The sequence below is a fragment of the Danio rerio genome, chromosome 20, assembly GCF_052040795.2.
Source record: "Danio rerio strain M-AB ecotype USA chromosome 20, GRCz13ab, whole genome shotgun sequence".
NCBI lineage: Eukaryota > Metazoa > Chordata > Actinopteri > Cypriniformes > Danionidae > Danio > Danio rerio.
The window spans coordinates 44,415,268-44,442,775 of record NC_141040.1 but is presented as its reverse complement, the minus strand read 5'-3'; the positions used below and the strand labels follow the sequence as shown (position 1 = coordinate 44,442,775).

Below are 27,508 nucleotides of genomic sequence, written 5' to 3'. Positions count from 1 at the left end.
GTTACAATCAATAATGACAAAATATTTTGGGATCTAATATAACACAGTTTAAAAAAATCACAGAGAGGCTACAAGTCATTTTCCAAAACCATTTCAATCAATGTTTCTCGCTGGTTGAATGACCTTTCGATTCCAAACTCAGACTGCAGACTCACTATCCTTCAAATGACAACTAAAAATCCATCTCTTCCCAAAACATCTGGGGCCTCATGAACAAATGCTTGCGTTGAATTCATACTAAAACATTGCGTACGGACAAAGCTGTAAATGTACGTACGCAGTAAAAAATTTAGATGTATGAAACACTGCGTACGCAGAATCCCACGCATATTCTCTTTGTACATCCTGAATTAACGTGAAACTGAGCGCACGTGCACGAGCACAAAACCCCTCTCTGTCTCCTCCCCCTAATAAATATGGTAATAACTCAATTTTGGCAAAACCAAGTGAAAAAAGAATGGCAAAAGCAAGCAAGAAGAGAAACTTCACAGAATGTAAATAGGAGGTGCTCCTATCAGAGGTAGACCGGAGAAAAACTGTGTTATTTGCAAGTTTGTTTTCCGGAATTAATGACAAAACAAACAAAAAAAAATAAATAAAGTGGGAGAGTTAAGCTGACGTGGTTAACGCAGTGGGGTCTGAACATCGCACTGTGAACAAATTAAAAAAGAAATGGTCCGATGTAAAGGTGCAGGTTAAGAGGAGAACAGCCGTGCAACGTCAAAGTGTGGACCGAACAGACGGGGGAACAGGGAATGCTCAACTAACACCCTTTGAGGAGAGAGTTGCCCCAATTGTAGTCAACACTTTTCTGTCTGTAGTAGTATCTGTGTCTGTGGGAGACACAGATGTATTAGAGGAACCCTTTGTTAGGGCAGTATAGCAGCACCCCTCCGCTCTTATCAAGGCAGCGCAACCGGCATTTCAGCTGCCCAATCGCAAAGTTTTTGTGCGTACGCAGCATTGATACATGAGGCCCCTGAACCCCGGTGAATAATACCAAAACCACCTTATTGTATGTATTGCCTCTTGTTGTTGAATTGCTGAATACCTCCTCAATTTTAAGTCCCTTTGGACAAAATCGTTTGCTAAATGACTATATGTAAATGTAAAAAACATTGACAACTTAGGATTGTAAGGCAACTTACTGCACAGTTCACTGAAATTTACCATTTTAACTGAAATTCAACCCATATTTTTTGTTAAAAGTTGTAATAAACTCTAAAATATCTATGCAGCAAATCCCCCTACAATTTTAATTAGTTCATTTTAAAAAAAAAAAATTTAAAAGTGTAATTCATAAATTGTAGTGTATAGGTACCTAAGTTGTAGTGTAGGTGCCTAAAAATAACATGTAGTTTTTTTTTTTAAATATGTAGGCCTAATCTCAAAAGAAGAGTGTGTATAATGATTTTTTTTAAAACACAGGTTTGCCTTTATACCATGTGAGTCTGCCTTTACCTTTTAACCAATGCGTCTCTTATTTGTGTATAATGAAAGTGAAGGAGGACAGAGTTTGATACTAACCTTTTTTCTTCACAAAATGACGCTCGCCTAAATTGGTGAAGGAGGAAGGAATACAAAAGACAAGAGTGTTAGAGAAGAACCTACAAAATAGATCTTTTGAAACATTGATGAGGGCTGAATAAATTATAAATGTGGATCAAAGAGAGGAAAAGGCTTGTGTACGATTCACAGCACTTTATTCTGGCCTTTAAGATCTTCTGTGAAAGCAAAAAAAAGGCATGCCAGCATCAACACACACACGCACACATAAACAAACATGCATACGCAGAAGTGTTTTCTTGCAACCTCCGTCTTTCACCCCCACACATTTCATTTGCATGCAAGAATACTCAGAAAATGTTAATTATGCAGCCACCTTTATAACTGGTGATGCATTTACATGTGTAAATAAAGTAAAATGATTAATTAATCAGCTTGTTTGACTGTCGAGCGATTTGATCTGGCGAGCCTGTTTTTCTGCAGTGTGATCTGTAAATACACCCATCTGGGTTAGAATGAAGAGGATAAATTATTGCTGGTTTTGTACAGAGCTGTGGTGCTCTACCAAAAGTAAAATGATTTAAAACAAAGCCAAACTAATAGACTTTAAGATAAAAACTAAAAAAAAAAATAAAAAAAATTCATGTAGTTGCCCCTCAAGTTTTTGTTTTATTTGTGCTTTAAAGAACTTTTTTCCACACAATTAGAAATCATGTAGGAATATTAACCCTTGTGTGCTCTTGTGGATGTTTTAAGGTGGTGATCTGGTGTGATTCTGAGGCTTTATTCAACCACAATTGTCTCTGTTTCAGAAAATGGAAGGATTTTTTATGGCAAATCTTATTTTGACACATTTTAGGGAAATGCTGGGGAATTAATATTTTAGGGAAAAAATCAGCACTGTTTGCAAATTCACTACTTTTTTGTTTTGTTGGTGGCTGTTTTTGCACTTTTGACTTCAATTATAACAAAATGGTTTGATTGCAAAGCCATGACACCATATAATCATGCTATATTTATTGCTGGTGGCTTTATCTGCTGGGAAGAGGTAAAAAAATTTTTTTTTACTGTTGTTCATCACAGTGCAAAAAAAAAAAAGCTTAGTTTCTGGCTTTTTTTTTTTTTTTTTTTTTTTGAGAGACCTTTGCACACTTACCTTATTATGTTTGAGAAAATAAAAAAATAAGCAGCTCAGCTCTCAGAACATAAACATTGTAAGTGTATTAATGCACACTCACTATAATTTGTTGTTTTACTCCAAAGAATTCCATATTAAAGCCAGAAACATTTTTTCATTGGCCCATCTAAAGGGTTAATGGTGCCAACTGATGGTCAACAGTAAAAATAATAAATCGTACCTCATCCTGACAGGGAAAGCCACCAACAATCAAAAATGCATGGTTATTTGGAGTCAAGGCTTTGCAATCAAAAAATGTGGTTATAAAGGAAGCCAATGAGGCACAAACAGCCTCTAACCCACTATCCTAAACACAATCATCATTTGGGGCTTAAACAAATCATACTAAAGATGTATGAATAAGATTAGTTAAGATAAAGTCATTCTAATTAGCTGCTAAATCAAAAAGTTACGTTCTTGTGAGATTGCCTTAAAAAAACTCATAAAATGTTTTGTTTTTAGGGTAAAAAACTAAAAGCAACATTTTTTTTTCTTATTTAAACAATGGTTACATTTTTTAAGTCAATTAAACGTTTCTTTTTATTTGTTGTCACTTTTGACTATAAATTATCCAAGAAATTACAAAAATAAAATAAAAGTTTTGAGCTCATTTATTAATTGTTTACAGTGGAGGCCTTGAAGTGACAAGGATCATACAGAGATAACATTTTTTTTTATTTATGATTGGCTTGTTTTATTTTTTAATTATATATATATATATATATATATATATATATATATATATATATATATATATATATATATATATATATATATATATATATATATAAATATATATATATATATATATATATATATATATATATATATATATATATATATATATATATATATATATATATTTTGTATTTAAGACAATTGTATTTTGTGTTTAAGTGAGAGTGGGTTCAATCTCTGGTTAAATTGTACCCAGGTTTTATTGGTGTATTGATTGTATTGAATGCTATTTGTCTAACCACACTGCAAAGATTTTTTACTGCAAATCAAAACCATTGTTAAGCTACCATTTTGATTACTGGTTACCATGGTTTAACCACAAAATCTATTTTTTTTTATTCTTATTTTAAAAAGTTTATTTTCCTTAAGAGCTGTTTAGCTGACAATGAAATGACGAAAGGACCACCTATAATTACCACTTATGAATAGTAAAATTATACTTCTTATATTTTTTAACAATAAATTCATGTTAAAGTTAATATTTTATGTACACTTGGAGTTGAAGACGATATCATTAGCCCTTTTGTGAAGGTCAGGATAAAAAAAAATACCCTACCAGTCAAAGGGTCTTTTTTTATAATTATTATTAATAATTTTATTTAATAATTTAAATGCAATTATTCTGTTCATCAAGGCGGCATTTATTAAATGTAAAAGAAAAGTAAAAATGGTTAAATACATATTTATTAAATATTTAGTTATTACTTATTTTATGTAGTTTCAAATGAAACGAATATTCCAGTCGTTAGCTGCTTTTGTTATTACCTTCAATAGTAATTACAATACTACTAATAACAACAATAATTATTAATATTAGAGTGATTTCTGAAGGATCGTTTGACTGAACACTGGAGTGATGAAGCTGAAAATTCATCTTTAAAATCACTGAAACAATAATTTATTATTAAATTAAAATATAAACTGCTTTTTAACAGGTATTTTATAGCGCAATAACATTTCACAATGTTACAATTTGTACTGTATTTTTAATTAAATAAATGCAGCCTTGGTGAGCAGGAGAAGCTTATTTTAAAACATTTAATAAAATTTATTAGAACTGTGTTGTCTTGGTTTGTGTAACATCATTCGGACCCCAAACTTTTGACCAGTAGTATATAAATTTACTGTTGAAGGCAAAATTCTTTATATATTATTATTATTATTATTTATATAATTTCTAAAGGTAGCACTTTGTTTTGATGGTCCATTTGAGTATTGGTACACTGTCTACTTAATATCTGTTGATACCGCTCCTTCAACAGACATTTAACTGACAATACAAAACTTTGCAAGTACATGTCAACTTACACTAACCCCAACTTTAATCCCAACCTAACAGTCTACTAATAATCTAATGAGAATTAGTTGACATGTAGGTGCAATGTAACAAACGGACCATCAAAATAAAGTGTGACCTTTTTTAATAATACTGACCTTAAAAACAACTTTTATTAAAGGCCAAACTAAAACAAATGACACCAATACTAGAAGAAAATGAATATTATAGAAAATACTTTGAAAATGTCTTTGCTCTAATAAAAATTACGAGAGAAATATTTGAATTAAACTTTTTATGAAATAAAATCACTGTCATAAATGTTTCGTGTGTAAATAAAATTCACAAATCCGTAATTATAAAATCAGAAAAGAAAACTGAACGTACTCGTAATTTTACGAGGGTACAATTCCAAAACCTGCGATTAGAACAGACACAGATAAAACCTTTTCTTTGTCTGTTTGTATATGACAGATAAATTTGTGATGTGTGTACTTTACAAACACGAAACACAGTTTCACCACGGACACAAGTCCTGATTACGAGTACCAATCAAACAGCAACACTCCACTGTCAAAATTACGTCACTGCTGTCACAGGCATTAATAAACAAGCAAGAGTCATCGATCACAACGGCGTGCCTCCTGGGCACTCAGAACCCCCACACACTCAGGTAAAAGTTTTGTTATTCCCTCTTTGAGAAATGTCTGTCATGAGCTGTAATAAAGGTTGAGACATAATGAGGTCCATTTTCGCTGTGTTTCTTGGACATTTTACAGAATCAAAATTAGGAATTAGAAATTGTACCCTCGTAAAATTACTTCTACGTTCCGTTTTCTTTTACGATTTTATAATTACGGATGCATGAATTTTATTTACGCACAAAATATTTATGACAGTGATTTTATTCCATAGCATTTAGTGCTAGTTTTGCCTTCAACTGTATAGTGTGTCTGCACTGTAAACAAAAAGTTAATCTGTTTCCATATTTTCCATACACAAGTGTTTTTCTGTTGATTTACGGTTGTGAATTGCATTATGAAAGCTTGATCTCTGCTCTAATGATGTTTGATGTTATGAATTTAACTCTACAGTTTAACAAAGTGACTTTTATTGACATTTTAGTAGCTTGAAATATCATGTCTAAGCCTGTAAAATAACAAAAAATGTACTGGCAGTTTATTAAAAGGTTTTGTAGTGCAACATACAACACCAACCCAAACAATATATCACTTTAAGGTATTAAAAATGTTATTAAAAGTCACCTTTTCAACCTTTTTATGGTTAAAAGTTGTTAAAAGCAAGATTAAGATCCTATAATGCAATCTAAAAACATAAACTAAAATCATAAAAAAAATAAATCATAAAGTTCAAAAACATGGCTAATGTATAGATTTTTTACAGTGTTGTTATCAGTTTGTATACATTGCAGATGATATATTTTGTTGGTGTGTGATGTAACCGTCAATGTGAAAAGCATTCATTGATAACTGGAGCTATTGAAGCGATGTAGCAGTCAATCCGCACGCATTTATTTTAAATGAGCACCTCAAGGTGACTTATGAGGAATCCTAGCCAAGCGTGTTATTGGTTGGCAAATGGCAATGTCACAATTGTCTCTCTCTCAGTGTGTGTTTTGAGTTCTCCTTATAAATGTTTCTTAAAGTGTTCTCTGTGCTTATGTATTCATTTGTGCTCTGACTGCTACACAAATATTTCTTTTGTAATTCAGAAGGTGTCAGACACTTGTACTGTACTGTATTTTCTGTATGTTTTAGCTCTTGAAACATTTGTGTAATGACTCTTGAGGCATTGTGGGGGTTTAGTTAATTGATAGCAGATTCTTGGTCACTGATAATTAATTAAAGTAAATGTCATTCATTAAAGTACTTCATGGGCCTTGTTTAATTGTCATAAGCTTGATTCATCTTTGGAGATTTGACTGATGATTAAAGCAAATACGGTAGCTGTATGTTTGTCAGTTTTAACTCTTTAGAAAAAGTTACACATATCATGGACCTAAAGTGTATAATGGACTAAAATGTATATGTTCAAAAATGTCATAAAGATATTTTTATTTTTAAAATTATAATTACCAAATTAACAAATATTACCAAATATTCATGCATTTATAGATGTTTAACCATTTAAATTATGCTTTTTGTCTTTTCTTTTTTTTTTCAAATTGGTGCAGGTGTTTTGTTTTATTTAAAAAAAAAAAAAGTAAAATAGTAATTATTTTCCCATATGTTACGCAGATTTAGTTTTGTTAATTACAGTTTTGGATGTATCAATGATAAATACAAATAACAACATTCATTCTGTGACATTTATTTTTATGTAGTGTTACTGTATATTTATTTATGTGTTTTTTATTTATGTATTATTATTAAATTAAATACATTTTACTAAATCAGTTTTGAATTTCAGCCCTGATCATTTTTTTATTATATTATATTATATTATATTATATTATATTATATTATATTATATTATATTATATTATATTATATTACATTATATTATATTATATTATATTATATTATATTATATTATATTATATTATACTATATTATATTATATTTTATTATATTATATTATATTATTATATATTTATAGTTAAATTTTATTCATATATAATTGAATAATTCATTATTATATCAGTATTATACGTTTTTAAAACAACAAACCATTTGGTCACTTTTTATTTATGCTTATGACTAAAAACTAATCTCTAATTACAATTACTTGTTTGTCTTGTTAGTCATCAGGACAGAATTTCTGGTTGTGACTGGTTCATTTATAATTTTATTTAATTTTTTAATTTTACATTATTAAATGTATTTTATTAAAACTAATTTAATTCCTCACATATATAAGCTACTATTCTTTTGTTTTATCTTTAATTTAATTTAATTTAATTATTCATCATATTAATTTAATGTAATTCCCCACATATATAAGCTACTATTCTTTTGTTTTATCTTTAATTTAATTTAATTTAATTATTCATCATATTAATTTAATGTAATTCCCCACATATATAAGCTACTATTCTTTTGTTTTATCTTTAATTTAATTTAATTATTCCTCATATTCATTTAATGTAATTCCCCACATATATAAGCTACTATTCTTTTGTTTTATCTTTAATTTAATTTAATTATTCCTCATATTAATTTAATGTAATTCCCCACATATATAAGCTACTATTCTTTTGTTTTATTTTTTTTTTATTTTAATTATACCACATATTAATTTTTTCCCACATATATTAGCTACTATTTTTTTTTGTTTTATCTTACTTTTGTTTTGTTTTGTATTGTTAAATGTATTTCATTTTATGGATTTTTTTCAAACTTAAAATACTCTGATACATAAAATAACATAATATGGACAAAAATATCCATGTCCAAAAATGTGTATGTTTTAAACTGTGTATTTTAATTAATGTAAATGAGGGTGAGCTATTTAAATTCCAATAAATATACACACCTGCACCAAAGCTTATGTAGTTAATATTACGCATTATTAAAAATATTAAAAAAAAAAAAAAAAAAAAGGAAAATGAACAAAACTGTCAGTTAGCTTTGTTTGCTAACTTGCTACTGTACTATTCTGTACCAGCCTTATCATTTGGTTGGTTTAGTTGATGGGATACATTTTTTAAGGTTGATTAAAAATTAACTCTATTGACTTAAACTTAGTCAGTAAGTAAAGGTTTATTTATATAGCACCTTTCCCAGACACTGAGTCACAAAAACTTGATACAAAATCAGGATAAAGGGGACATAAAGCACCTATAAACATTTTGAATGAGCTTTTAAGTGCATCTGTGGTTGAACACCAGGCCATTGGAGCTCTCAATGAGACCACAGTGGCCAATTAGCATCCAAAATGAAAGAGGGGAGGTAAAGATGTCTCAGGTTGTTGTGTGTGTGAGTGAGATTTATTGTTCTCTCCTGATAATTACTTTTTTTAAGTTCTCTTGACTTCTGCTTTGTTATGACATAAAATCCATCATCTGTTCCTTTGGATTGCATTGCAGAGGTGTATTTAAAAGATATTATTGTCTTCTTTTAAGAGACAGTTTCTTGAAAGTAAAATTTAAATGTGATTTTTTTAAAAATGCAGGATCAGATTGAACATTGAACTGTTTTGAATTAATAGTACTTTTGTGTATTTATTTTGTATAATATTTTCTATGTTTAAAGCAAGAACAAATGGCAGCTGTACAAGATGAAAGATTTTGAACTATATTATATTATATTATATTATATTATATTATATTATATTATATTATATTATATTATGCAGTTAAAACCTTTAAGAATTATTGCTTGTTTATTTTTTATAATTATGGCTTATTATAATCATCTAATTATGGTATAAATTTATTATTATTGTATATTATTTGACTATTTTTCATTTATTTCAGTTTTTTTAAAAGGTTGATGGCTAAAACGAGAAAAAAAAAAAGATGTAGTAAAACGTTTTAAAATATATTATCTAAAAAGAAGAGTTAAGTTATGCACTTTTACTTAAATGCATTTTAGTAGTTTTATTTTGCCCTGAAGTCCTGATTAGTTTTTTGACCAACATTACATTATATATTATATGATATTATATGATATGATATGATATTATATTATATTATATTATATTATATTATATTATATTATATTTTGTTAAGTTACGTTATATAGTATATTATATTTTATTATGTTATGTTATGTTATGTTATATTATATATTATATTATATTATATTATATGTTATGTTATATTATATATATTATTATATTATATATAATTATTATTATTATTAATAAATTTATGATTTAATAATTTATTATTGTATTAGTATTATTTGTTGTATTGTTGTATTTAACAACAATAAATCATATGGTCATTTTTTATACTTATAACTAAACAAACAGAATTAAATCATTCATCACAATTACTTGTCTGACCTGTTAATCATCAGGACCAGATTTCTGATTTTGACTGGTTCATTATAATTAATTTAAATTTATTATATATTATTTCAACTATTTAAATTAATTTGATTCTATTCCATACATACAGAATATAAGCTTCTATTTTAGTACTCAATTAATTAAATGAAATAGTGTTTTATTTAATGTTTATTGTTATTATTGTTGTTATTGTTATATTTATCTATTTATATTTTCATTTATTTTTATTAGATTTTATTTTTACAAATTTAAAATAAATTTTGTTTTATTCCCCACATGCAGCTACTATTTTAATACTCAATTAATTAAATAAAATTACAATTTATTCATCATTTTATTTATTTATTTGTTTTTCATGTATTTTTTGCCTATACTCTTACTACATTTTATTTTAATACCCACATACATAATATAAGCTACTGTTTTAGTACTCATTTAATTAAATAAATTTTTCCATAAATTTGTATTATTTTATTTTAACTAAATTAATTAATACATTTAATTTCCCACATACAGTATATAAGGTACTATTTTAGTAATCATTTGGGTTAATTAATTAATGTATTTATTTATATTTTTATTATATTTTTAACTAATTACATTTTAATTTAATTTATTCCTCACATACAGAATATAAGCTACTATTTTAGTCCTCAATTAATTAAAATAAAGTAAATGTATTTATTTATATTTTCATTTATTTTTAACTAATTTAATTACATTTTATGTTATTACCAACACACACACACACACACACACACACACACACACACACACACACACACACACACAGACACACACAAACACACACACACAGAATATAAGCTACTATTTTAGGACTCAAATAATTAAATAAAATAAATTTAATTTGCTTATTGAAGTTTATTTATTTATTTATATTTTCATTTATTTTTTTATAAAACTTTTTTTAACTAATTTGATTACATTTTATTTCATTTTATTCCCTACATAAAGAATATAAGCTACTATTTTAGTACTCAGTTAATTAAATAAAACAACTTTTTATTTAATATTTGTTTATTTTTTTATATTTTATTTATTTGTGTTAGTTTGTTTTGACTTATCTAATAAAATAAAATCTTATTTTTTTTCCCACATACAGTATGTAAGCTACTATTTTACGACTCAATTAATTAAATTATTTTTAAATTAATCATTGAATTTTATTTATTTATTTATTTATTTATTTATTTATTTATTTTTATTATATCTAATTTTAACTAATTTAATTACAATTTATTGATTTTATTCCCTAAATACAGAATATAAGCTACTATTTTAGTACTCAATAAATTTAATTAAATTGCACTTTATTTATTTATTTTATTCATTTATTTATTTTCATTTATTTTTATATGTTTTAACTAATTAATATCAATTTTATTTCCCACATACAGTATATGAGCTACTATTTTAGTACTCAGTTAATTAAAGTAAATTTAATTATTTTATTTATTTTATTCCCCACATACAGAACAATTCTTTTAGTACTCAATGGAAATTTTGTACAAAAGCATTACTTGTCCTAAAGGAATTACATAAACACACATAAACTTTTTTTTTCAATAATATTATATTACTGTGCATAAATCCCTGTGAATCCAACACAAAATAACTTAATATATACTAAAGAAACCAAGATGATTTTAACAAAGATTAATGACAGAGATGTGATACTGTTTTGTTTGATTTTTATTGTCATTTTGTAGAATCACACAGAGTTTAGGTGGACAGTTCCTTGCAGAAATCCCTCATCCTCTTTCTCAAAACTCTTCATAGTGGTGTAAAGCTGTAAAACAGTGACCCATCCTTAAATATATTCCTCAATAACAACACTCATCATTGAGCAGATCTTATAATATTATATCAGACCATAGATTGCATAAACATAGATGTGCACAAACATAATCAGTGCTATTTGCCAATCCCATTGGGAGACCAAACCAGGTTTATTCAGCAGAGAGGAAAAAAACGTGACCATAAAAGCCAGCTCCTATTTCTAAAAAGACCTATTTATACACATGGCTCATCAGATCAAACCGCTGTGGTTAGTCTGTGGTTTTAGAGATTGTTATTTTCACAGTACACACTTTGTTGCTGCTATTGTGAAAAAAAAATCCCATGGCAAATTAATATACCTTCATCCTCCTCTTCTTCCGGCGCTACCAAATTAGTCATAAAAGTCAAGATGGATGTAATCCAGTCGGAAGAGTCATCCATGGCTTCGCTCACTGCTTTTTCAGGGCTGATGTGGTGAATGCCTCCTAAGAGCATGTTTTAAACAAGGCATCTTGAGACACATGTTTCTGTACGGCCAGAATAGTTTCATTTACAGGCACTTGATTAGATAGATAGATAGATAGATAGATAGATAGATAGATAGATAGATAGATAGATAGATAGATAGATAGATAGATAGATAGATAGATAGATAGATAGATAGATAGATAGATAGATAGATAGATAGATAGATAGATAGATAGATAGAATCAGTTTATAGATAGATAGATAGATAGATAGATAGATAGATAGATAGATAGATAGATAGATAGATAGATAGATAGATAGATAGATAGATAGATAGATAGATAGATAGATAGATAGATAGATAGATAGAATCAGTTATAGATAGATAGATAGATAGATAGATAGATAGATAGATAGATAGATAGATAGATAGATAGATAGATAGATAGATAGATAGATAGATAGATAGATAGATAGATAGATAGATAGATAGATAGATAGATAGAATCAGTTTATAGATAGATAGATAGATAGATAGATAGATAGATAGATAGATAGATAGATAGATAGATAGATAGATAGATAGATAGATAGATAGATAGATAGATAGATAGATAGATAGATAAATAGATAGATAGATAGATAGATAGATAGATAGATAGATAGATAGATAGATAGATAGATTGATTGATTGATTGATTTATAGATAGATAGATAGATAGATTGATTGATTGATTGATTGATTTATAGATAGATAGATAGATAGATAGATAGATAGATAGATAGATAGATAGATAGATAGATAGATAGATAGATAGATAGATAGATAGATAGATAGATAGACAGATTTGTAGATAGATAGATAGATAGATTTGTAGATAGATAGATTATTAATCTGCAGAAATCCTGAATATGGTTTTCACACACTTTTGGCCACAAACTGTATATGCTACTTCTTGATTTTCAGTGTACCGTTCATCCTGAATGACATCTTCATCGAGAAAAATTGATGATTTCAAATGTAGCAGTGAGAAAGACTAGCAAGCACCCATGTCTATAAAAAAACCCATATGGTCGTATATACGTCTACAGATAAAAATTGCAAAGTCAGTAAATCATATTTGGGTGTTCCCGCTCTCCAGCGCCCGTCGTCAGGAATACTCATCAGACTCCACACATCTCCGTGTAGTTTCTGTGTGTCTGTGGTGGTTATCAGCAGGCAAACAGCATGACCCGAGTCAAAACCGTTTTACCAGAAGCCATTATGCAGAGGGTGACGTGACAGCGAGCACAGACTCCAGACTCCTCAGACCTCCATTATAGCCTCTAAACACTCTCATGTTCGCCGCCGCTACCAGAATAAATTAGTATTTGATTATGAAATATTCTGACAGCCTGCTACTTTAATTTGTAGCGTTTTGAAACATTCGCAAGAAGGTGTTAAAATCAGCTCATAAAGGAGTTATAGATGAACATCACAGCTATTTTAGTTGCATTTATTACAGTAAGTTGGTGATGAATTGTTAAATTGCTTCATTATGTTAATCACATAAGATTAAAGAGATATTTCCCCCAGAAAGGAACATTTACTCACTGTTTATATTCGCATGCAGGGGTTTCCAAACCTCTTTATACTGTTGAAATCAAAAGAAGATATTTTGAAGAAAGTTGAAAACCTGTAACCATTGATTTCCCTTTCATCATTTACTGCAAGTACCTGGGTGTATATCTGAATAAAAATAAGTTCAATTGGTCTTAAAATACAATTCAGCTGTACAAGAAGGGTCAGAATCGCATTCATTTATTAAGACGAGAAGGAGAAACACTAATTAAATAAGCGTATAAAAAGGGCAGGTTCTGTTGTGGGGGGTGTAATAATCACTATAGAAGAGACTGCGCATGATCAAATTATTGTCAGTGATGAACCTCGGTTGTCATCCCCTTTTTGATACACAGGCCTTGAAGAACCTGGAAAAGTCATGGAATTTTGACATGGCATTTTTCCAGGCTTGGAAAAACAGAAAAACCCACAAAGTTTTGGAAAAAGTCATGGAAATTAGTTTAAAAAATATCTGTATACTTGAATTAGGGGAGTGTTATATTGGAAAATCTGACATTACCAGATTTTGGATTTCTGTGAAATAATTGCGATGTGAATACAATTTCACCAGATGATTTAACAGGTTTATTTGGATTGATTGGGGGGATTTTGTAGAGGAGTGAATCTTGAATAATATAAAATACAAGCATAGATAAAACATAATAAAGATAAAAGTGAATGATAGTTTTCAGGTATTCGCTTTTCAAGTACAGATATTGAATGATCAACACTGCATCGTCTTCATTGTATGTTATTTCATCTTTATTAAAGTTACAAAAAATTTCTTGTAGCCGGATGTTTTAAAATTTGAAATATTGGAATGTTAACACAGTCACAGGCCTTAAAGGGACGGTTTACTCAAGATTAAAATGTACTCACTATTTACTCACTTGACTTGTTTCAATAGTTTAAGAGCTATTCAATTATATTGTTTTTGTGTTCATTAAAAAAAAAAAGAAAAAGAAAACTCATTAATGTTTGAGACAAGTAATGGGTGTAATGAAAATGGCAAGTAATTTTGGGGAGAACTATCTATTTAAAAGGCATGCAAATGATAAACTTTTACTCCATTATGATTAAACTCTATATTAAACTATAATCCCCACATTGCATCTTGCAACATGACTATTGCGGATGCACACATTGTGATATCGATGCTGAAACAATATATTGTGAAGCCCTAACTTCAATATTGGTTAGTTGTCTAATTTTATGTCCTTGGCCAAAAACTTGCTCCCACATTGTTAGTGCTGTGTAAGTATTATCAAAATCAATATAAAAACAAATTTAAACAAAATAGATTGTTGAATGTTCTATGATTTGCTGTAAGGAATTTGAATGTCATTGTTTTTCTTATTATTTGCCTTGTACTGTAGACATTACTTGAAACATTAGGTTATGTAAATGTACTTGAAAGTTCTGGAAAAGTCATGGAATTTTAGTAGTAAAAATGTTTTTGAACCCTGGATACAGTCCAAACGTGTGCAAGCTTATTTAGCTTAAAATTAATTCAGCCTCGGTGTTACAGGGAACGATACAGAATCAGACCCCCAGTGATCAGATTGTATAATTAAAGTCATACTAGATGAATTATGCTAAATTTTAATAGCATTAATACTGTAGATATGGATTTCTCGTTGTTTGAAACTAAAGTGTGCAGTATGAATGTATTAATACACTGTAAAACTCGATTGCTGCAAGCCATTTGAGTTAAAGAACTAATCTATCTGGGTACCATGAACTTACTGTACTCCATTTAAGTTGAAGTAATGAGGTATTTTATTAACTCAATAGCTTCAACACTGAGTTCAAAACTCTTTTTAAATGAGTAGAATTAACTTTCAGTCAATTTTGAGTTAACCACTTATTTAATTTGATAAAGTGGACTGTTGGGTTTTACAGTGTATTATTGCCTTTTTCATTTATGTAATGTATTTTATAGTATATGGAAAGCTCTGCTGTGATGTGAATTTCCCCTTTGGGGTTAATAAAGTCTAAACAAACAAACATTGTAGAAATAAAAATACAATGGTTACTGATTTTCAACATTCTTCAAAATATCTTCTTTTCTGTTCAACAGATGAAAGAAACTCAAGCAGGTTTGGAGCATGTCAAGGGAGAGTAAATGATGACAAAATTTTCATTTTTGGGTGAACTACCCCTTAAATGTGAAATGCACAGTTGAAATCAGAATTATTAGCCCCCCTTTGATTTTTTATTTTAAATATTTATCAAATTATGTTTAACAGAGCAATGAAATTTTCACAGTATGTGCGATAATATTTTTTTCTTCTGGAGAAAGTCTTATTTGTTTTGTTTCGGCTAAAAGTTTATTTCGGTTTAATTTTTTTAAAAACATTTTTAAGGTCAGAATTATTAGCCCCTTTTAAGATTTATTTTTTTCGATAGTCTACAGAACAAGCATCATTATACAATAACTTGCCTAATTATCCTAACCTGCCTAGTTAACCTAATTAACCTAGTTATGCCTTTAAATGTCACTTTAAGCTGTATAGAAGTGTTTTGAAAAATATCCAGTAAAATATTATTTACTGTCAAAATGGCAAAGATAAAATAAATCAGTTATTAGAAATGAGTTATTGAAACTATTGTGTGTTGAAGAAATCTTCTCTCCTTTAAACAGAAATTGGGGGAAAAAAAATGGGGCTAATAATTCAGGGGGTTGAATAATTCTGACTTCAACTGTATGTACTGTAAAATATCATTTAAATGATTAAATATTATTTATTTTATTTATGTTTTTGAATACAACAAAACTCTTAGTTTTCTCGGAGAAGTCATATGTGAACACTTTAAGGTATTAAAAGCTATTTCCACAGATTAAATTGGGAAATTAGTTATTTTTCTACTGTGAAGAAATCACTGTAAAGGTAACACTTATCACCTTTAAAAATCTACAAAACATTCACCTCGTGCCCTAATGCTACTTAAAGATGCCATTCAGGATGACTGCTTTCAAATGACACTGAAATGCTTCAAATTACACTGAAATTCCCCACATTACTAGCAATGACCTTGGTTTATTAATTGTAAGCAACTGCTGTACTTCACATTTGCTGGCTACCAGATCCACTATATAGTCTCCATTCATATGTGTAAGATGTAAGATATATTGTAAGATGGCTTGCCTCTAAGGCTGCCTGCTTCCTTTAATGTTTTCCTGACACGATGTGGCTGAGGTCCTGTTTGGATGAGAGACACAGAAGCACAGGTGTGGGACAGCGACATACATACTGTATACACAAACACACACACACACATAGGCTGCGTTTCCATTACATTTTTATATTGAGCACATTTAAACAGTAAATTGAAAATATGCCTAATGAATTTTTTACGCACACATGATGAGGTTTATCAGGCAATTTCACAGAAGTGTTAGCAAAAGGGCAGTGGATTTTCTTCTTCTCAAATTTACAGGTCACCTAAAAAGTCATATGATCATTCTTTAAAGATGGCACCATATGTCTGGCCCGAAGATGTGACCGATTTCTTTTTTTAAACTGATTAAAGTCCAAATAAAGATGGGAAAATTAGATTTCAAGAAACAAAACAGACTTTTTATTCCATTTTGTATTACGCAAACTAAGATTGTGAGTTGAAAATTTGCCTAATGAAGTTTAAAGGCTCATGTGAGGTTGTTTTTCAGGCAGTTTCATTAAAAAGGAATACGTTTAAATACACATTTTCAATGCTTACAGGTCACCATGCAAGTCATATGATCATTCTTTAAAGATGGCACTGTGTCTGTCCTGAAGATGAGACAGTTTTTTTAAAAACCAATTAAATTCGCAATAAATATGGGTAAATTTGATTCCAAGAAACAATAGACATTTTATATTACACAAACTAAAATTGTGAATTAAAAATGCCTAATTAAGTTTTTTTAACAACTTGTGGTTTTTCAGGCACTTTCACACAAGAATTAGCAAAATGATAATACGTTTATTGCTTTGTTTTGCATATGGAGGTCGCTTAAAAAGTCATATGATCATTCTTTAAAGAAAAGTTCTTTTTTTAAACTGATTAAAGTCTGAATAAAGATGGGAAAATTGGATTTCAAGAAACAAAACAGACTTTTTATTACATATTATATTCCGCAAACTAAGGTTGTGAATCGAAAATATGCCAGATGAAGTTTTTAAGCTCACATTAAGTTGTTTTTCAGACAATTTCATTACAAAGGGAAAAAAAAAAAACTAATGGATTTTTTTTTCCTGTTTACAGGTCAACTTAAAAAATCATTCTTTAAAGATGTCACCATATTTCTGGCCTGAAGACGAGACAGAGTTTTTTCTTAAATTGATTAAAAAACATTCCAGTATTGAGTTGCAACTGAAAGGGCATCTGCTGTGTAAAACATATGCTAGATAACTTGGCGGTTCATTCTGCTGTGGCGACCCCTGATGAATAATGGGACTAAGCTGAATGAATGAATGAATGAATGAATGAATAAAAATAGAAAAAAGTTATGGGAAATTAGATTCAAAGGAGCAGAACAGACATGAAAAGGAAGGAGTTTGGAAAGTCATGGAAAATATTATGGTATAAATGGAAAACTAAAACAAAAGCATCTTTCAAAGAAGAGAAAACTTCGCAAAAGCAGTGATAGGGGAGAGAAAATATGAAAAATTTAAGCATTTCGACCAAAATGTAAGAAGTTTGATTAACTTTTTAACTCACCCACTTGTCTAGAGACCTATTGAACACAGTTCTAAAATAGCATAAACCTGATATAACTTGTATTAGCCTTGGGCTTTGTTTACTTAAAACTTTTGTTCGACAAAAACAGTCCAAATCCAGTAGTCCCAATTTGGGTACACTACCAAATAATAATAAAAAAAGAATCAAAGTAGGCACGCCACAGCTCAAAAATGACCAACATAATTATTATGTTTTAACCACAGGTGGTGTTTCTGTATTTGCAGGATATACCTAATAATGATAATAATCCCATGTATACCTAAAACATTATATATGCTGTACATACAGTGGGGAAAATAAATATTGAACTAGTCATCATTCAAACATATTATTAAAGGTGCTCTTGACTTGAAATTTTCCCTAGATGTTGATAACAACCAAAAAAATCCATATATGCAAAGAAAACAAAAGTAATTACTTTACAAATTAAGTTATGAGTAATAAAATGAAATGACACAGGGAAAAAGTATTGAACGCATGAAGAAAGGGAGGCGTAGAAAGGCAGTGAAAGCCCAGACAGAGGCAGAAATCTCTCAGTAGTTTTTCAGCAATCCTTTGCCCTTCGTCTCTGTAAACTAATATTAGTTGCTTCAGCCCAACATCTAAATAATCAGGATTATGAAGATCAGGGTGGAAATTTCAGCAAAACAGCTAATTTTTCAGATTTTTTATTTTTATTTTTTATTTTATTTATATTTGTATTGTTTGTGGTTTTACCACAAATCTGGTTCACTTCCATGTCAACAGCCCATTTTGAAATATCATTCCCAGGAAATACATGACGTGTGATCAGTATATATAAGTAGACCCCTCACAAATCTATCTTTAGAATTCATATTTTTAATAGGAAGTTATGCAATATTATATTAGTGCATATACGTTAGATTAGTCAGTACTGAAGCCAAATCCAGCAAGTCCAAAAACACCCCAATTTATGTTATAGAAAAATAGCAATTTTGTAGGTTGTAAAAAGTTTTTGCAATATTTTGCTTGAATTTAATTGTATTTTTTTTTATTCCAAGTATGTTTGGTGACTAAAATATTATTTTAATAAATAAAAATACATTGCCTATATTCACTGAGAAATTGATAAAAATATAAATTTTCAAAATGGGGTGTACTCAGTTATGCTGAGCACTTTATATAATTTTTTAGAGCAGTACTGTTCCTACTTCATTTTTTTTAATGAAATGCTTTGTTCCAATCATAATTCATAAGCTTATTAGTTCAGGGGACGAAGTTTACTTGCTTAATACTTGGGCAATGTAAACTGTGTCATTTCTTTGCGTTGGTATATATCTAAGAAGAATCATTAAAGCTTTGTGCATATTCGTAATGGAAACGCGCCTACTGTTCTGTCATTGGGTCATCCTCACTGAGCATGCTCGGAACCATAGGCAGGATAAACAGACACATTTAGCCACCAGTATCGATAAAATACAGTCACACTTTGGACACGAAATCACAAGGAAGGTGTGAAGAGACATTTTAAAGTGATAATGACAAATGCAAACATTAACATTTTGTGTCAAATAAACATGTACAGAAAGGCAGGATATGTACAGTATGTAGCGTGAAAGTCTTACGTCAGTCAGTGTATTATGTTTCTTACAGCATTTAGTGACTCACAGCAAATCAAATTGTCACACTTTCTCTTTTCTCATGCCTGCTTCCAGCTCAATTAAAATTCAAGCCTCGTAAAGCAATTGTGACATCTCCTTTACATAGAGATGCTAATGCAATACTGATGAATTCAGTGACATTTGTTTGATTAACTTTTTAACCCACTTTATGGAAATTCAGTATTGCCCTCTAAGCTCTCGCTCTCTCTTAAAACTGACAGCATTGTACATATTTGAGTGCTTGAATGTGAGGTGTAAACTCATGTAAAGAAAATAACATTTCAAATTCTATACATTTAATATCTTTAGACTGGAATATGGAGTCAGCAGATGGAGGCTGTTGATGTCTTCTGCTTATGTGTCCATTTATAGACAGACCGTATAATCTTACATCACTCCTTTAGATTTCTTAAATGTGTCAAGATAGCAAATCAAAATAAGACAAGTCATTTGAAATATTGTATACAGCTAAAGTCAAAAGTATTAGCCCTCCTGTTATTTCATTTTAAATTTTGTTCAAATATTTGCAAATTATGTTTGACAGAGCAAAGAATTTTTTACCGTATTTCCTATAATATTTTGTTTTCTAGGGAAAGTCTTATTTGTTTTATTTCAGCTAGAATAAAAGCAGATTTTAATAATTTTGAAGCCATTTTACATCTATTAAATTATTATGTACTGTCATCATGGCAAAGATAAAATAAATCAGTTATTAGAAGTTAGTTATTAAAACTATTATGTGTAGAAATGTGTGGATAATTGGGGGGAAATATACAGGAGGTCTAATAATTCTGATTTCAACTGTACTTGTATACATCTATGAAAAAATTAAGACCACTATTCATTTCTCAAAGAATGTTATCTTTTAAAAATTAGTGTTTTTCCAGTAGATGTGGATTTATTAACTCTTCTGAATTTAAATAGATCTGTTTTGTTCAAATGCACCAAAATACATTGCCTATATTCACTGAGAAATGGATAAATATATTCATTTTTAAAATAGGGTATACTCGTATGCTGAGCACTATATATATCTTTATCATGATATGAGAAGACTTGTATTATAATATTAGATGTTTGTCATATCGCACAGCCCTATTCCCAACTTTATCAGAGACTTTGTACATAACAGATAACTAAAGACAAAGAACATTTTCTGAGCTGTGAAATATATCCAGACAATACACAGATAAACAACTGAAATCAACCTAAAGGGCAGAAAGCCATACAGAAGACACAATGAGCTGAATGAATGTCTTGTGTACATCTTGAGAAGAATCTACAGAGTTCAGTGCAGTTTTACACAGTCCTTTAAGTTTGTTTGCGTGGGATTTAATCTTATCTTATGCCTGCTGTTTTTATCAATGCAGAAATCACTAATCCTAATCTAGTTTTCGATCTAAACTAAGATATTCTTGACAATCATAACTACTTACTTTTTTTTCCCCATTCAGTCTTTATTTATAGCCCTTTTGCATGTTTAATTTCACAGAATGTTCTGTTACGTTGTCCCTTAAAAATATTCTATTGCATTGATGGAGCATTCATAAGGCTCCAGGGCAAAAAGAAGACACTAAACTATTGCAGATCTCAGAAACACAGGCATGAGGGGGAATGATTCCCAATAGAGGGTCTCAGTCACTGCATTGGGGAACACAGTGGTCTTTGAATCCCATCTTGAAAGTGAGTGAAGCTTCACCCTTCGCTCTCACTTCGGTCTTCTGCTCGCTTCTCCTCTTTTTCAGCTCTCCAACAGTAAAGGGAATTATATATGTGTGTATCAGTCATGTACTATAATGTGTGTATTATATGTTTGAGCAAAGTGTTGGTTTTTATTGGTTTATTGTGCATGTGGCAGCATTTATTGTTATGTGCAAGTGTTGGTTTTTTTCCTGATATACAGTATTTCATCCATTTAAAAAAAAATCCCATCAAAGTATTGTTGCCATTCAATATAAATGTTAGATGTTCAATGTACTCATTTTATTTTTTTGTGGAATAGTGGCTCTCAACTGGTGCAGATTAGACACTTATTGCCACCCCCATCCCTTCAAAAAAATGGTTGTTTTCTCAAAAATAAAAATAAATACTTATCTTGCCGTAATATTTTTGGGTCTGTACACAAATTAAGACTTTTTAAATAAATATGACAAATTTCTATTGCTTTATTGAAAGTCTGCTCCTTTGAAAGTATGATGCTTCAACGTTCTTACACTGTAAAAAAAAAAAAAAAAAAAATATATATATATATATATATATATATATATATATATATATATATATATATATATATATATATATATATATATATTTTAGGGGTGTCACGATTTCGATTTTTAATCGAAATCGATCGAAATTTATGCTCAATTTCGATTATCGAATCAAAAAATAGAATCGTTGATGCTGCCACGCCCCCATGTCACGTCAGCTTGGCTTGCCAAGCGGGAAAAATAACGCTTTTGTTGAAGTGCTTGTTAAACTGCAGAAGCAGGCAGCCTGATCTCACGAGAAAATGTAAGTATTTTACGTTTTGCCAGTTTAGTGGCTAATTCGTACGAGTTCAGTCATACGAAATGGTACGATTTTAAAAAGGAGGCGTGGCACCTGACCCCACCCCTAACCCCAACCGTCATTGGGGGATAAGCAAATCGTACTAAATTGTACGAATTAGATCGTACGAATTCATACGAATTAGCCACTAAATGAAAAAGTTACGAATTGCCATGAGATTGTGTTGGAAGCAGGAGACCCATCGACAGAACTTAAACCCTCTCCTCTTTCAATGAAGTCGCCGATGTGTAAGCATTTTGTATTTCCAGTGAGTTATGTTGACAACGTTCTTGTTGTCGACAAAAAAAAACACAGTTTTGCAAGCTCTGCTATGTACGTATAACGTACGGTTCGTCCGATAGACAACACCAGCATCGTGATCCTCTGCCCGCCCCCGTTGCAAATCCGCTCGCGAAAAGTACACACTCAGGCCCTCATTACACTGTCTTTGTTTTAAATGACATTTTAGAACGACAACGATTTGACATCCACAGTGGCGTGTAGCATTTCTGAGCAGCTCTCCTTCCTCTCTACCTCTGAACATGCACATCACGTGATCACACAGACACAAACGCACTCACAGTCATGCGCTCGAGACAGCAGGTCCAGGCAGTCAGAGGACTGCTTCAATCTTTCACTCACTTGTACTTAGTCATTTTAGCGCACACCTCAGATACTGTTGGCTGGTTCCTGTTGGTTGTGCGTCTTTTTTACCGACGCCATTATAACAACACAGATCACTGCCTATTCACGAGTCCCGCAGAAAAAGTGATTGGCAGGTGGTAATTATGTGTGTAACTTGCCTTTATTCATTTACTGTATGATTTGTTTATGGGTAAAACAAAGTCCATGCAGGTCAGGTAGTTTAAACGGTAGGCTACAAATAATTAATTGGTAATTAATTAATTAACTAATTATTCATAATCGAATCGAATCGTGGCTTTAGAATCGATAATGTAATCGAATCGAGAATTTGGAGGATTGTGACACCCTTAATATATATGACAGCAAAAGTCATGACAGCAAATGTTACTTTAACTTACTTGAAGTTACTCAGGTTTAAGCTAAATTTGTAGTTATACAAAGTTTTACTCAATATACTTAGTCAGTAGTTTAGTTGATGTAAGTTGAGTTCATTAGAAATGTTTGTTTGGTTTAAACGGTACATTTTAGGCAGCAATAATTTTTGTTACAGTGCAAAGACTGAAATTAAAAAGAGCACAAAAATAAGACCTACCGAACAGAAGAGACAGTGAATTAATATCAAAGAGCTTAGAATCCCGACACTTAATAAAGCACTTGCAGCAGCAGCGCCCAGCAACAGCCCCAGATTTTGCCATTTTGGACTGAAAGCGATTGGCTGTCCATTGGATCTTATTGTTTTTGCAATGGCAAGCAGCTGCTTTGTTTTTTATTTATTCATTTAAAAAGCGCATAAAGCTGAGATACAACCTGAAAGATGACAATACAACACTTACTATCACAATCATCTTCACTTTTAATAGGTTATTTACAGACTTATAATGGGCTGTTGTTCTATTGGGATCTTCATTCCAAAATGGCCGCCGCGTCATCTAGTGGCTGTTTCCCAAATCGCACTAGAGTATCGCCTCTTGGTGATTCTATGCTCTTTGTTAATATTAAGAACTGACTTTATTCAGGTTTGATCACAGAAGCTCAAGCATGCTTTCTTGACATGCAAGAACCAATGAAGTTTATTCTTGCATCTCATGTGGCACGCTCCAGTTTCTGTAAGAGCCAATGACATTTGTTCCTGTGCATCAAACAGTCATAGCTGTAAATCTGTTAAGTTTGATAAAGATGTATGTTTATATGCCAAAAAAGTCTGATAATCATGCAAAGAAATCATGTATCTTAGATGAATCTCTTACATAATTCTTAAATCGTATGGATTATAATTATTATTATTATTTTGGTCTGTCTATGAATGTTGTGAAGCATTTGATTTTTTGGTGAATAGAGTATAAATGGAGGAACAGAAATCACTCAGATTTCATTCAACAATACTCTAATTTGTGTTTCTAGATAAAAGCAATTGTTATGGGTTTGGGATGACATGATGATGAGAATTTGATGGATTTCATTTTGGGTGAAATAAACACGAAAAAATACTACAGTAATTTCTATTAAACACTATAGTGTTATTTAACCATAATTAAATGTTTTATACTGTTTATATTCAAAATATTGGGACAGCATACTATAGTATTAACTATAGTTAACAGAAGAATGGTCATAGCATACTTTTGGTATTGCTACAGTAAACTGTGGTGTATTGTAGTTTAATATACCATATTCTGCAATGTGGAAGTGTGCTTGTTTTAGAATTGAGTTCTGATTCAGTTTACTATGGGAGAAATGATTAGGAATAATAGATGTCAGAAAACGATCAAATTACTTGATCTACGAACAAGTGTGTTTATGACCATACAGAAGAAGTAGAATAATATAATTAAAAAAATCAGTTTGCGACATTAAGCAGCATAACGGGCTGTTTTTAATGTCTACAAATAAATGGAAGTAAATGATATCAGAAGTCTTGAGTCAAAAGTCTAACAGATGTAGAAAACTACATATATTGTGTCAGTGTTTTACATTACTATAGTTATTGTGTTGCCATAGCAACTATAGAAAAACGATGAAATATTAACCCTTTAACTGCCACACCAAGAAAAAAAGCAATAGAAAAATTTTGGACTGCATTTCTTAACTCCTAAATGTCCTAAAAGGGACTAAAAATATATTTACTTCAGAATTGATCTCTGTATATTCATGAATAAATAACATGCTGTGTGATATTTATTTTGTGAATGATCAAAAGTTAATATTTCTCAGCAAACAGTCCATTCGGACTGCAGAAATGCAGAATATGAAAACATTAGTTTTGCTTTTGTACGCATACTATAAAGTGACAAATCAACCATTCGGTCAAGCATGATTTAAAAAAATTGTTACAAATATACTACATATTTTTTATGGCACCAAGTTGTAAAGTTAGAGCTAGTTTGTAATATATGTCAAAAAAAAAGAATATATATATATATATATATATATATATATATATATATATATATATATATATATATATATATATATATATATATATATATGCCTACCATGGAAATTTTCATCAAAAACAGTTTACATGTCAGATATGTTGTGATGAGTTAGTGACAACTAGTGGATTTTTTTTTTGGATTTTAGAGACGCCTCAATTAGGTTTAGTTAAATTAGGTTCTCCTTTTAATAAGATATAGTCAGTCAAAATATGTTCAACTATTTGGTCGAGCAGGCAGTTAAAGTGTTACTTCAAGTACCTTTCTGTAGTATAATTTAAAAACATTATAGTATTTACTATAAATAACTATAGTATTATTTTTAATGCAGGCCTTTATGACAGAAACTATGTCTCTTCATTTAAAAAAAAAAAAAAAAACCCATTAAACTACACACTGTAAAATAAATATGAATGAGCTATTTGTGTTTTGTTGTTTTCTTTTGTAGACCGGCTTGGATCTCCGCTTGGCGTCCACTGTCAAATCTGGGATTTGAAGCAAAACCAGTTGAAAACCACCATTTTATAGACCACCTGAAGACAAACGGTAAAGACTCTGTAAATGCAAGGCTGTGTTAAGATGGACCAAAGCGTCAACTTCCTCCCCATGATTCCACATCGTGAAGACTTAGCTGTGCATTGAGGGAAATTAAAGTTTATACCCCTTCTTCTGAAAAGAACGCGAGAAATCTGCAACATAGAATACTGGATTAATATTCTACAGGTAAAATATCACTGTTTTTGCTCAGTGCATTATTAATTGGAAAAAAAAATCAAATCATTCTGCATGGCAAGGAGGAGTTGCCGTTCAATACCACACAGTTAATGAACGAAGTCACGCTACAATGCTTTCAAAGCATAGTTATCGATGTTAGAATAAAATGAATTGATTGAAGTGAATAATTTGAGGCTCACTGAAAGCAGTATCGCAAAGTAGACGTCAACACATGAATGTTGGAAATCATAGGGTGGAAGGGAGCAATTGGCACGAAGATTATTGATGTCATGCTGGCTCAAATAAAATCATGCTTTAAAGTTTCCTCAGATGATATACCGTTTTGAATTAAAAAGTTGAGCTCTGGGAATATGAGATTGTTGTTAATATGTTTGCAGCATCTATGTTTCTTTTCTGAAGCACTTCGATGTTCAAAATGCTGTTCATAGCCTTTATTTCATCCTAGTAAGGATGATGAAATCAGTGCCGCGAGCATTTAGATGATGACATACTGCATTATGCCACTCATATCAAGCCATGCTGTGATATGAGGTTTATCCAAATCACATTTGAAATAAATGCAGATATTTCTACTTTAATATAACTGCTGAGAAGGTTGTATTTGTCTCTTGTTGCATTTTAGTGTGTTGCTCAAGGTATACAAGAGATTTTTCTTTGTAATTGTTTTGTGATGATAATTATGTACAGTACAGTTTAATTTGTGCAAAGGGAATATATTTTATTTTGAGACGATTAAACTTTTTTGTGTGCAAAGGAATATGCATTCAGGTGAAACAACAGCCTTTCTTCAAAGTAAATTAGTTTGAAACGATTTTCAGTATTATTAATAGTCAGGAATGGGCAGTATTTATGATACAGGTATTTCAAATACATATTTTAAATACAAAACAGTAAGTTGTATTTTATAGGGTTTATGAAAATGGCTGAACATTTTGTACCAAAATAAATAAGTGTCTTGTATTTTTGTATTTTTAAAAAACTGTAAAATACCTTGTAAGAAGTCTAAATGATGACATCATAAAAATGTGGCCCACAAAAAACTAAACAAAACATGATTTATGGAAGATTTTAGTAGATTTCAGCAATCGTGACTTTTCATTTTTACTTTTTAATCAACTAGATTAATTTAGCAAATAATGTGAACAAAAACTTCAAATACCCTTTTTATGTATTACCATTTTAAAATATAAGACTGTTATGAGATGATGGCAAGTTTCACAAAAGATAGAGCTAGAGAAATTTATAGTACTATCTTCC

At 30.2% G+C, this 27,508-nt stretch overlaps 2 protein-coding genes across 53 annotated transcripts in view; one reads left to right on the top strand and one right to left on the bottom strand.

Moving 5' to 3' along the window:
• nkain2 (sodium/potassium transporting ATPase interacting 2) overlaps positions 1-27,508 on the top strand; it is a 432,978-nt gene that overhangs the window by 60,766 nt on the left and 344,704 nt on the right. For all 3 annotated transcript variants that reach the window (XM_087296306.1, XM_087296307.1, XM_087296309.1), the window contains one exon: positions 25,965-26,062. The gene's annotated coding sequence lies outside the window, so the exon portion shown is untranslated. The remainder of the gene's footprint in view (positions 1-25,964; positions 26,063-27,508) is intronic.
• trdn (triadin) overlaps positions 1-27,508 on the bottom strand; it is a 94,545-nt gene that overhangs the window by 54,992 nt on the left and 12,045 nt on the right. For all 50 annotated transcript variants that reach the window (XM_087298478.1, XM_087298456.1, XM_087298457.1 and 47 more), the window contains 3 exons: positions 16,692-16,745; positions 11,834-11,959; positions 1,528-1,554 (listed from right to left, as the gene is read on the bottom strand). In XM_087298478.1, the coding sequence (XP_087154604.1) occupies positions 1,528-1,554; positions 11,834-11,959; positions 16,692-16,745 (207 nt within the window). The remainder of the gene's footprint in view (positions 1-1,527; positions 1,555-11,833; positions 11,960-16,691; positions 16,746-27,508) is intronic.